Source organism: Platalea leucorodia (assembly GCF_965183815.1).
Source record: "Platalea leucorodia genome assembly, chromosome: 3".
Taxonomy (NCBI): domain Eukaryota; kingdom Metazoa; phylum Chordata; class Aves; order Pelecaniformes; family Threskiornithidae; genus Platalea; species Platalea leucorodia.
Window position 1 is genome coordinate 73,328,492 of NC_138825.1, and position 12,747 is coordinate 73,341,238.

A 12,747-nucleotide genomic window follows, 5' to 3' on the forward strand; every position below is an offset into this window, starting at 1 on the left:
AGAGTGAAACATCTGACAGTCTGCTTTTCTGTTCCAGTATGGCACCAGAAATGGAAATCCAGAAAACAGGCCTTGCTTGGACAGATAGTGTTTATCAAGGAAGATAAAGAATTAGCTCAACTCAGGGGGATGGCTGAGACAGTGGGACTAGCCAATGCCTGTTACGCTGTAAGGTATGTCCTTGGAGCAAAGGTATTTTCAGGACAAAAACATCTAAGAGGGCTTCCCTGGACTGGTTTTCATCAGTGCACTCATCCTTGACACCTCAAGGTGGAGTTAAGGGTTGCATCTGCACTGCAGGGCAGGTCTGGTCTGAAGCATGCCCTGCCATGTTGGCTCCCTGGTGTGCACCCTGGCCTGGAATCCCCCTAGCCCATCCTGCACATTCACGTTGGCAAGAAATGCAAGCGCATGGGGAAGGAAGACGACCTGGTGTTTTCCAATAGCTTCCAAAACATCCAGGCTTCCCCTGAGCTCCCCTTAAATGTACCTGATGAGACAAATAGTACCAGATTCATTTGAGGAAGAATTTTAATAACATTTCAAACATTCTTAACAAGAGACTGGTATTGCTGTTTTGTAGCACTCATCCTTCTCAAGCAGAGATTGAATCATTGCCAGCTTTCCCTCGGGACAAACTGAGCTTACACAAATTGTTAGGAAGCGGAGCATTTGGAGAGGTGTATGAAGGGACTGCAGCAGATATCCTGGCAGATGGAAGTGGACAATCCAAAGTAGCAGTCAAGGTAATCGCAGCTGTGTGTTTCTCTGGCAACAGAATGGAATGGGCAGAGCAATTTGGCTCAGAGGTTATACCACAGAAACAGGTGTTGACAGATTTGGGTATTTCCTTGCAGTATTTCTCACAAGTCATGTAAAGCTGAGTCTATCTCCCTGTAATGATTGCTGGAAAATAATGTGTATTTAAGGCCATGTCCATGACTGATTGCTTTACTTAAGTGCTATGTGATAATGGTGGTAGTGACCTAAGTGTTGTTACACTTTTGCTTTCTGTTGAGTAGACGTTGAAGAAGGGTGCGACAGACCACGAGAAGAGTGAATTCTTGAAGGAGGCACACTTAATGAGGTAGGCACAGCTTTGCCACTGGGCACCCTTCAAAGCCAGTATCATGTGAGGGTGGCGGCCTTCAAGAGGAATGAAAGCAACACTTTCTTCTAAACAAATTACTGTGGCATTTTTGGGGTGTTCTCCTGTTTCTGCTAAAAATTTAAATTACTACTGTTGAATCTTATGAAAATACAGCTATAAAACTGATTGATTAGCAAAATTTAAGATACAGACAGCAAGTTCAGTATGCTCATATCATGGATTTATTGGCGTTTGGACTGATGTATTTCAGTATCTTTGCTCCCCTAAAAGTAAGTTGTTAAAGGCAATTAGGCAACATTTGGCTAATCCCATTTTACCAAAATGAACATATCAAAACAAGCTGATGCCCTGAAGTTTCAATTTGCTGCGGAAATTGTTTTTCAAAAATGTGCATACTTACCACTAGAGGCTGCCACATACCTCTTCTGTTGAGGTAGACTTAAAAAAATAATGCATGTCACCAGTGCGAGAATTTCACACAGAAAGGTCTGTGTGTCAGCTAGAAATCTGGTTTTCCAGAGTCTCCACAGAAACAAGTAGAAGTTCAGATGAAGTTTTCAGCTGGTAAAATAAGACTGAGAGTGTGATTTAGTTTTCAGATGCACTTCTGCACTTCTCTGACTTCTATTTCACGAGTGCAGAATTGGAAGCATCTTGTGAAAAATAAAGGATTTTATATCGTGTACAGAAAACATAGTGTTATTAAATTTGAAATTTGTTTTCACAGCATTTTTTTGTGTTTACATATTTTTAAAAGAATATCTTGCATTTTTTGCCTAACTTTTTCCACACACTGTACATTGAATGATGTAAGAGGCTTGTGAAAACCAAAATGGAACCATGTCATTAAAGTGTAAATTCATGACAGAGTAAGTATTGTGTGTAAACTTCCTACAATCTATCTTCAGTCTACCTGGCAGTCAAAAACCCAGTTAAGGTCTCTTTTCTGTGTAGTAAGGAAATTATATGTGCCCATAGTTAAAGTGTCTGAAGCCTCCCCAATTCTGCTTTCTTTTTGCAGCTAATAATCCAAAACCAGAAATCCTGGAAAAATATATAGTTGGAAATTATTACATTTAAATGTAAACACTGATGTGGGCCCATATGCACACCAATACAATGAGACATAGAAACAAAGAGAATAGAAAACTTTGAATATTATATATTCCCAGTAGTCATTAAACAATAACAAAAAAATATGGTATGTTTTATATGCTTTAAATCTTTCATTTTTTTAATGTGAAAAAGGAATGATTTAGTTCCCTCGTGGAGGGCTTAATGATTTTTCTTGATGTTCATCTGTAAGGTCTCATAAATGAAACCAAGGGCAGAAAGGAAAAATAAGTGAACCTGATTGTTTACAAACCTCGATGTTAGATATTTAAATGTAATATTTATTTTGCTTGCCTTTTTGGATGTTTATTAAAATTTGGATTGTAGTGTTATGCATACTGTCCCAGTTAAACAAGGGCTATTTGTTTCTTCTATTATTGCTATGCAGCAGTGGGAAAATTGAGTTGCCTGTATTTCAAAAAGTCATTTGATATTGGTTATTAGTGATTCATTTGTGTACAAATATATGTAGCAAATTCTTGGGTGTGTCCCATCACGTGGGAAATAAGGAATGACAGCTCAGTGGAGAAAGGGCTGTGGGAGCTGTAAGGAAAGTGCTAGGTGCTCCTTCCCCTCTTTTTGTTCTTGAGAGTGCCAAAGTCTGTCTGATTGAGAGGTATGTGCTGGGTGCCGGGGGGAACTGTCAAACTCAAAATCACACTCTTTGCTAGAGTCTTTGCCCACACCTAAGATTATGTGAATTGAAAGAGGTTAGAAGGAAAATGTCCCTCTGTTTTGTTTGCTTGTTTACACCGGTGCATTTGACAGCACTTTGGACACCACCAGTTTCCCCAATAGAGTCAAGTTTCTCTAACTGCTGGTGCAAGTCCTTTCACATAGCAGTGAGAAGGGAAAACCATTTTCTAAACCAAGAAATGTGATTGTAAAAACATGGGCACTGACAGAGGCAATAAATATTCTTCATTCTTTGAAAAGTGCTGGATCTGAGACTGCTGATTGCTCTGTGCTAATCCCTATCTGGATGAGGGGACGTGATCTGGATGAGGGGATCGAGTGCACCCTCAGTAAGTTTGCAGATGACACCAAGCTGGGTGGAAGTGTTGATCTGCTGGACGATAGGAAGGCCCTGCAGAGGGACCTGGACAGGCTGGATCATTGGGCCGGGGCAACTGCATGAGATTCAACAAGGCTCAGTGTGGGGTCCTGCACTTGGGTCACAACAACCCCATGCAAGGCTACAGGCTTGGGGAGGAGTGGCTGGAGAGCTGCCTCGCGGAAAAGGACCTGGGGGTGTTGGTTGACAGCCGCCTGAACACGAGCCAGTAGTGTGCTCAGGTGGCCAAGAGGGCCAATGGCATCCTGGCTTGTATCAGGAATAGTGTGGCCAGCAGGACCAGGGAGGTGATAGTGCCCCTGTACTTGGCACTGGTGAGGCTGTACCTCGAGTACTGTGTTCAGTTTTGGGCCCCTCACTACAAGAAGGACATCGAGGTGCTGGAGCGTGTCCAGAGGAGGGCAACGAAGTTGGTGAAGGGTCTAGAGCACATGTCTTATGAGGAGGGGCTGAGGGAACTGGGGTTGTTTAGCCTGGAGAAGAGGAGGCTGAGGGGAGACCTTATTGCTCTCTGCAACTACCTGAAAGGAGGTTGTAGTGAGGTGGGGGTCGGTCTCTTCTCCCAAGTAACAAGTGATAGGATGAGAGGAAATGGCCTCAAGCTGTGCCAGGGGAAGTTTAGGTTGGATATTAGGAAAAACTTGTTCACCGAAAGGGTGGTCAAGCATTGGAACAGGCTGCCCATGGAAGCGGTTGAGACCCCATCCCTGGAGGTATTTAAAAGATGGGTAGATGTGGTGCTTGAGGACATGGTTTAGTGGTGGACTTGGCAGTGCTAGGTTAATGGTTGGACTTGATGATCTTAAGGGTCTTTTCCAACCTTAACAATTCTATGATTATATGATTCTATCTTTTTGGACACACACAGGGAATTACTAGCATATCTGCAAGTATTCCTCATGCATATTTTGTTTTTCTTGAAAATGTACTATGAGAAACAGTTCTCCTCTGAATTGTGAAAATAATATGTGGCACCTTGTGCTTTTACCTTTTTCTGAGCATTTCTCTGAATCAGCAGTTCTACTGTGAATGTAGTAGTAAAAGTACTCTATTAAAATAATACAGATACCTTTAATGTACATGTGGCAATGCATGTTATTCCTAGATGAGACTACCATTTGGCTACCTTTCTTTTCTTCCTGGAAATATGATGAAGTGTGCTTTTAATACACATGCGTATATCAGTGTGCCTGTCAAAGTACAGTGTAAGCCTGTGTTTTGAAAGGATGTCCCTGAACTCTCCCCATGACTGAGCAAATCCAGGCACTGTGAGTTACTAAATCGTGTTGTTGGTAGAGGCAGGATTGTAAAGGCCTAACTGCTCATTCATCGCTTGCAGCTATATGCACTTTATTAGCTATCAACCAGCTGGATTTCTCGTATGTAATCTTACAGTCGTTTCCTTCTCTTTAGTAAATTTGATCACCCCCACATTCTGAAGTTACTTGGCGTGTGCCTGTTAAATGAACCTCAGTACCTTATACTGGAGCTGATGGAAGGAGGAGATCTACTTAGCTATTTACGAGGAGCCAGAAAGCAAAAGGTAGGGCAAGGACCATGAGACTCATATTTTTAACCTGTAACTGCCCACAGTTTCTCAGTTTTTTCCTTCCTCAAAGGCCATGCTGACATCCAGCTGTTTCTGTACCTGCAAATTCTGACCTGGCTTTTCCCTAGCACCCTGGGACCTCAATGTTGAGCGCTGACCTTGCATTCAGAGTTGCTGTGAAGAAGATTGAATGTCATTAGACTACTGACCAAAATTGTGTTTTCAGTCGTGAGATGTCTGCTGAGTTTCTCTCTATGAATACCATGAACAGTCCTTTGAAAAGTGATCATAAATAATGGTGGTCATGTATCTGGTCTATTAAGCCTTTTGGAGGGGGAGGGAAGGGTTTCTCTTTGAACAGCAGCAGTATCCTTAATGCGTTAGGCATAGTCCAGGCATATAAGAAGATACTGTCCCTGTGCCTGTATGCTCAAATTCTTTAGAAGGAAAGAGGAGAAAAGAATAAAGAATAGATGTCTTTAATTAAGTAAATTTTTTCCATAGTTAGAAAGCAGATTAAGAATATGGATGGTAGGATTGTAGGTCAAAAGGACTTGGCACTGAAATTTTATAGCATTATAGCAACTGTCTAGTTAATTTACTTGATCAGATCAAATCCACAGTCAGTACTGAATTCTGCTGAAATGTATATACATGTATTCTACTAGAATAATATATTATACTGATTAATACAGCTGCAAGCAAACTTGATCTGATAGTGGGAAAAAGTGTTCAGGGTCCCATTTCTTCCACTGTAGTGAAGAAACAGTTCTGAAGGTCCTAGGATATTCTTAGCCCCAAATCAAAGAACGGGATGTGTTCACCTGCCTTGCAGTGCTGTGATTTGGTAGTCTACCCTGCTGGTAATTAGCATTCACTCTATTGACATACAGAGATTTTACATCTGTGCTTTGCATGTTTTGGAAAAAATCCTATATATTTCAAATGAGGAAAGAATACCATCTTTGCATAGGGAGGTTGTCATTCTGAGTTTGTAAAGCTGGAAGACATGGCTAACTTCTGGTTTTGTTTCTTGTAGCTCCGAAGTCCCTTACTGACAATGACTGACCTCTTGGATATATGTTTGGATATTTGCAAAGGCTGTGTTTATTTAGAGAAAATGCATTTTATACACAGGTACAGAACTTATTTCCTTAGTCTTCCAAGGTTTACCCACAATATCGGGACTAATTATCTTACCTGGGAAAAAATGCCTAGAATCGTGTCACAACATAACAGGGAAGGTGAGAGCACTGGAGTAAAATTTAATGTTATGCTTTTCTGCTAAAACCACCTACAGTTCTCTCACAAAACGGTGAGCTACTCTAAGATCTGAATCCAGGACTCATTGCACCCAAGAATCATATTCTGTGCAACAAAAAGAAGGGCAAGTGGGAACATCCATTTACTGTCTTCATCTGCCTAATGGGTAGCTATAGAGGACGCAGAGCCAGAATTTTCTCAGAGGTGCACAGGGAAAAGAGGAGAAGCAATAGGCACAAGTTACAGCAAGGGGAGCTAGATAATATTGTTCACAACATGCAGGATCAATCAGTGGAACAGGTTGTCCAGAGGGCTGTGACTTGATCCGACCTCGAGGTTGGCATTGCTCTGAAGAGGGGGTTGAACCAGAGATCCCTTCTGACCTGAGTTATTCTGCAATGCTAACTCCATCCTCTTGTTTCTGCCTTACAAATCAGGGACCTGGCTGCTCGCAACTGCCTTGTGTCTGAGAAGGAATATGAGAGCTCCTCCCGGGTAGTAAAGATTGGTGATTTTGGGCTTGCCAGAGATATCTATAAAAATGATTATTACAGGAAGAGAGGAGAAGGCCTACTCCCTGTCAGATGGATGGCTCCTGAAAGCCTCATTGATGGTGTCTTTACAAATCACTCTGATGTCTGGTGAGTTATAGCAGCCGCACAGTTGTATGAATAATCACACTAAATCCCACAGCAAGAAAATACTGGTTTACAGGAGCAATGACAACGTTGTCTATTGCCATCTCTAATAATTTTTAGGCTAAGGCAGATTTCTTCCTAAGCAATATTGTCATGAGCTAATGAAAAGTTTGGCACCATGACAGTACCTGCATGGATATATTTCTTAATGCTTTGAGCTCTAGCTTTGGATTCTGGCTGGAAAGAACTCATGTCACTCAATCAAACAATTTTGTATTAGGCCCACAGTGTGGTTTTTGCTTGATTGGGCACTGAATTGACTGCCTGCATCCTGTTCTATTTTGTTTTCCATTAGGTTAATTGGTATTTCCTTCCTACATCCAAATACTTATCCCTTACCATTTCACCTTCTTCAGGTGACTTCTTTATTCTGAAGCCCAAATTTCTCAGCATCATCAGGGGAAGGCCATAATACTTTGCTGTGGAGATTTACTTGAAGTGTGTATTTGAGTGGGTTTGACCTTATGGTGAAAAAGCAGAGACCCACTGTCAGGAGGCATGGAAAAAACCAAACCAGATCCATTAAACCTGAGAGTCACACGAGTTTAGATTTCAGTAGCCATGGGTACTCATGGTGGGCTGTAGCCCACCAATCTTGTCCGAGTCCTCAGCCCCTGCAGCCCATCTATTTGACAGACACTCTTACATTTATCTAAGCAAGCCGTTTAGTGCTCTGTGCCAAACCAAATGGGGTGCTGATTGCTTCGTGAGTGGTGCTAAGGAGAACTTGCCTCTCTCCATTTCCAATGACACCTCTAGAGATTTCTAAATGCTTGTTTAAGTGAGGACATGCTCAGCCAGAGACTGGTGCCCAGGGAAGCTGTGGGCACTCAATGTCTTCTAAGCTGCATCTCAGTGAGTCTGGGAAAGTGAGTCAGTTCTACACATCTATTTTAGCTATTCCAGAGACTGGCTTAAGGATGTATGAATTGTTTCACAAAAATATTAAAACTTCTTAGTCCTAATTTTTGTAACTGAGTCTTATTAAGGTCTTATTAAAGGTTAGAGACGCTTTAACTGTTAACAGGGAGATTGTTCATGATCACTATGGTAATTACATTTTTTTGTGGGTGTTTCTTAGGGCTTTTGGAGTCTTAGTGTGGGAAACATTAACTTTGGGTCAACAGCCATATCCCGGTTTCTCCAATACAGAAGTTTTACACCATGTACGATCAGGAGGAAGACTGGAATCTCCAAACAATTGTCCTGATGATCTGTAAGTTAATTTGTTTAAATATCGTTGATAATATTTATGAGAAGCAAAAGGCTTATTGCCAGGTGGTCATAATTTTGAATACTACTTATGCCCATGCAGAGTTCAACATTCTCCATGTTTCTTTTCAGATAAAACAGCTAGCTCTTGTAGCTGCCAATCTGCTGCTAATCATCCAGTAGTGCAGCTTGTGAGTAACAACTTAAGTGTCGAAGTTGAAAGGTGGATATTGGTCTTTTAAACAGGATTTCAGAGATAACATAAAGTCAGTCTTGGGCATGAATCTGGTAGTAATGTGGTAACAGGCTGAGAGTACCTGATGGTATCGGTTAAAAGTTAAGATGGTTTTAAGAAAGAATTTACTAGTCCCTGTACACCATGTGCCTGCAGTAGCAGATATAACTGGGTTTCTCATTGGTAGCTGCAGGAATTAGGCTAATATTAGAACATATGTGGAAAATAAACAGTGCTCTTTTTGCAGATATAACTCCTACAGAAGCCAATAAGAAAAGCTGAAGCAGTACAGGAAAAGGGAAGTCTGCGCTTCTGGTTAGTCTTTAGTTGAGCTGGATAAAACAAAGCTTTCAATTTCCAATTTCCTCTTGAGCATGAAATTCAGGTTTAACTGCAATATTCTTGCAAGTAAAAGAAAAAAATGAATACATATAGTGGATCAAACTCATACTGGCCAGAGGTGTATAAGGGAGGAAGTTGAACCTGAGCCTAGCGATCACTCAGTATTGTCTAATTTCATGTCTCAATTCCTATATCGCCCACTCTGCACAAGCAGTCACAGCAATGCACTTGACAGCTGGTACTACAAATGGAAGGAGAGGCTACTTAAAGTGCACAGTTCTTACTCCTGGGGCTGAGGAAATGGCTTGAGAATAATTCTGTGATTGGCAAGCCCAGATCTCTGTGATAGGTCTCACATCAATTACCATGCTCTCAGTTCCAGAGAGGGTGATTATTGATCATTATTTAGGTATAGCTAAAATACCATATTAGCCATAAAAAAAAGTGAGCTGTAGCACTTGCAGGAACTGAAGAACTGAAGAGATTAGGATTTTGTTTTAAGAACAGAGTGAAAACTGGAAGTCACAGAACAAATGAGAGCCCAAAGCAATTTCAGTTTCAATATTTTCTGCTGAAAAAGGTTTCCTCAAAAAATGCCTGACAGCTGTCCTGTGAATAAAAAAGCATAGGACGTAATGTATATCCATGCACTAGTTTGATATTCAAGCTCACACAAAGGCTCATAAGTTGCCTTTAAAATGAGTGACCAGATCTTCAAAAGAATCAAGAAAACTTTGATTGAAGTAATTTTTAAGGTCCCAGATCTTAAATTTAGCATAGCAGGTAGGGCTTAAACGTTGGTCTGCCTGTTGTAACTTGTAGGATCAGGGCCTAATAGCAGTAACGTAGTTTTTGAAAGCCAAGGGGCTGAATGGGCTCTTAGACTCTTGTACCATCTTTTATCTCATTTGGTGAACATTCAGCACCTGCATGCAGCTTCTGTCAGTAGCGTAAATAGCTTTTTGATACTTTGCTAGGTCATTAATGGCATGCTGGGATTCTTGACATTCCTGCTTCCCTTCTTGTGGTTTTGAACCTGCATCAGGACATCAGCAGTCAGTAATTGTCTCCTCGGCACTTTGGCTTGCTCATTGTCATTTAACAAAACAAACCATCACTGCTAGGAAGAGAGTTCAAAGGCCAAACTACTTCAGCTGAGAAGTGTTTAGGAATCTGTGGTAGGCTTACACTGCAAGGGCAAGTAGGGCTGACACAGAAACCTTGGGGTGTAAAAGCACTAAGGAAGTGGGATTGTTTTTTTTTGGCAGGGAGGAGAAATTCTCCCCCTTGCCTCCACAAGATGTTACTCCAAGGAGTAATCATCTGCTTTCCCCCAAGGAAGTGTGGATAGATAAAGCTTGGTAATGAATTGGAAAAGGGGCTTGGTGATCTACAAATGAGCCACATTTATTGAAATATGAATTAGATCTATGAATGGCACTACTTTTGCAGTCAGAGATCCACATCTGGCACAGCCACCTGAGTGTGAGGCTTGCATGCAAGAGCATGCCAAAGTTTGGACTGAACTGAGCTAATTTAACATAGATCCTGAAAGCCTGTGGATTGCAGTCAGGAGAATTTGTACAAGCGTGATGCCACTTGCTGGCTTGAAGCTGCAGTTTCACCAAAGGTTCACTCCCATACGAAGTTACACAACTGAGTTTGATGAAGAAACTTCAGTTTAGTAACTAAGAGCTTTTGCTGTTTGGTTCTGGGAATGCCCATCCAGAGGGATTTGGAGGGTGGGAGAGAAGAAGGGCTTGCTCAGAACGCATCACATGAAAGCAGGGGCTCTTCTTCATCCCAACAGATTTTCTCCTTTTCTAAGAAAATCCCCACATCAACTGTATTTTCCATCTTCTGTGAGAAAAAATTGGTAATGTCCTGTAGCTTCTGTGCACTAAAGCACATTTCAGGAATTGTTCACTTTCAGTCTCCAATATTAGATAATGAATATTAGTTCTTTGGTTTTCCAGGCTCTCAAATCCTTATTGAATTTGTATGCAGCTCTATTGGACATATGGTTACCAGTTGTCCCACTCAGATAAAACACAGTTGTGAAGTGTAGGTGTGTAGGTGTACATCTAGGTGTGCAGTCTAGTTCTCAAACCTAACATAAACCTTTAGCTGATGTTGTGTTTGGATCTGTTATTTTTAATTTATTCCTGAAAGGCTTTCCCCATAAGTGGGGGAATCCTCTGAGTCTCTTCATACTGAAGCGATGCACTATTTGCTAGCCCATGTTGGGCTCCCAAGAAAATATAGGAATGTGCTCAAGCTGTCATTCATGTACATCTTGGCATATTAACCTGGCTTTCACCCTCTTCACTAGCCTCATGCTGATGCATTTCTGGGCTAGTGAAAGTTTATGCCATGTGACTTAAAACTTTGGATGTTACAACATGCCTTGAAAGCTAAATGTCATGCCACAAATAGCTGTCTGTGCAAAATTTGCAGATATATACTGAGAGAGCATGAAAGTTTTTGTCATTAGAATCCTAAAGCCTATATGAATTAAATACTTTGTGAACAACATCAGTTCTATCTGGTATTAATATTTTAAGCCAACCAGCAAGTAATTTGATTTAGGAAATAAGAATATGGAATATAATTAAAATGAGAAAATTCCAGTTCTGAATGTTTTGGCAGCTATGAATATCTCCACTCAATAACAAAACTGTATGGCTTTATAAAGCAGATTGTCCAATAAAAAATTAGTTATTTAGAAAGACAGCGATTGGTCTTAGGAATACAAAAATATTCAGAACCCACATTTGTCATGTTCTTGTTTCATAAATGAAAAGAGGGTAGATTTAGATTATATACAACGAAGAAATTTTTAACAATGAGGGTGGTGGGACACTGGAACAGGTTGCCCAGAGACGCTGTGGATGCCCCATCCCTGGAAGTGTTCAAAGTCAGGCTGGAGGGGGCTTTGAGCAACCTGATCTAGTGGAAGGTGTCCCTGCCCGTGGCAGGGGGATTGAACCAGATGATCTTTGAAGATCCTTTCCAGCTGAAACCATCCTATGACTCTATGACTTATGTATCATTTCCTGCTTATTTCTCCCTCTGTTGGCCTACTGCTGTCTGTTTCTTCCTTTCCATTAAAGAAGCACTGTACTCAGTAAGCTCTTTTACTTGCTACACCTTGCACAAGGCTCTGCTCGAGAGCCCAAGCGCTAACCTGGTGGAGCACAGCACCTGAACTCATGCTTTTTTCTTGAATATCCCACCAACCAGCATGACCAGAAAGCACATTGTTTGGCTTCCAGCATCCAAAGCTGGCTTTCAAATTCAGTGTGACGCTTTGCTGGCAGCAGAAGGAAAACCAGAGTTATATCACCTCATTTTTGAGTCCTATTTAGTACTTTTCCATCTATATTTCCAGTATCATCAATAACCAGTACACCTGAAAGTAAGTGAGGAGATGAAGTGATTCAGAGCATTAGGAAGTCACTACCACTTTTTAGATTATTAAAATGGATTTTCAAGATTTCATTGGATCCTTTTGAAAAAACAGAATCACTCTGTCCAGCTCCAAAACCACGTGATACAGGCTGATAAAAGTGGTTCTGACACAATTTTTCTACTCACATTTCTCACTCAATCCCAATATTTTAATGAAAAATATCATTGAAAAATCAGAAGTCAAGAGATTTCTCCCACCTGTCACCAAGGGTTTTATAAAATACCCAATTGTGGTGAAGGACAGCAGCCTCTTTTTTAAGATGGATAAGCGAGATCTGAGCAAGCCAATTCATTTCACATAACTCAGTAACGCCTGGTATCACATAGCAGCAGGTCTGGGAGGCTGTTTGTCAGGGGAGGATTTGAACTTAGGGCTTAGAGGTGAATACTCCACATTCCAGTAGCAGCTTCCTGAACCGGCCTTTCACTGCCTGCTCAAATGCTGCTCTCTGGTTTTGAGACCCTAAAAGCCCCCTCCGTTCCCAACACTTAGCATATCCAGGTGCTGGCTGCATTTTGGTTTTCAGCCTGGCTTCCCTTGGCTTTTGTAGGATTTGGTTTTGTGTAGCCTGGACTCACCTCAAGTAAGCAATATAAATCAGCCCTATCCTTTAGACAAACAGGAGGGGCAGTTTTCCACTGGATGGTACAGATAGTGTTGTGCAAGGTGGGCTGGGA

At 41.3% G+C, this 12,747-nt stretch overlaps 1 protein-coding gene across 1 annotated transcript in view; it reads left to right on the forward strand.

Annotated features, from left to right (window-relative positions):
- Positions 1–12,747, forward strand: part of ROS1 (ROS proto-oncogene 1, receptor tyrosine kinase) — a gene marked incomplete at both ends in the record, with an annotated part of 75,488 nt that overhangs the window by 51,786 nt on the left and 10,955 nt on the right. Inside the window, 7 exons of the mRNA XM_082305985.1 lie at positions 38–173; positions 584–746; positions 1,023–1,087; positions 4,713–4,842; positions 5,888–5,985; positions 6,549–6,752; positions 7,891–8,025. Of these exons, the coding sequence (XP_082162111.1) occupies positions 38–173; positions 584–746; positions 1,023–1,087; positions 4,713–4,842; positions 5,888–5,985; positions 6,549–6,752; positions 7,891–8,025 (931 nt within the window). The remainder of the gene's footprint in view (positions 1–37; positions 174–583; positions 747–1,022; positions 1,088–4,712; positions 4,843–5,887; positions 5,986–6,548; positions 6,753–7,890; positions 8,026–12,747) is intronic.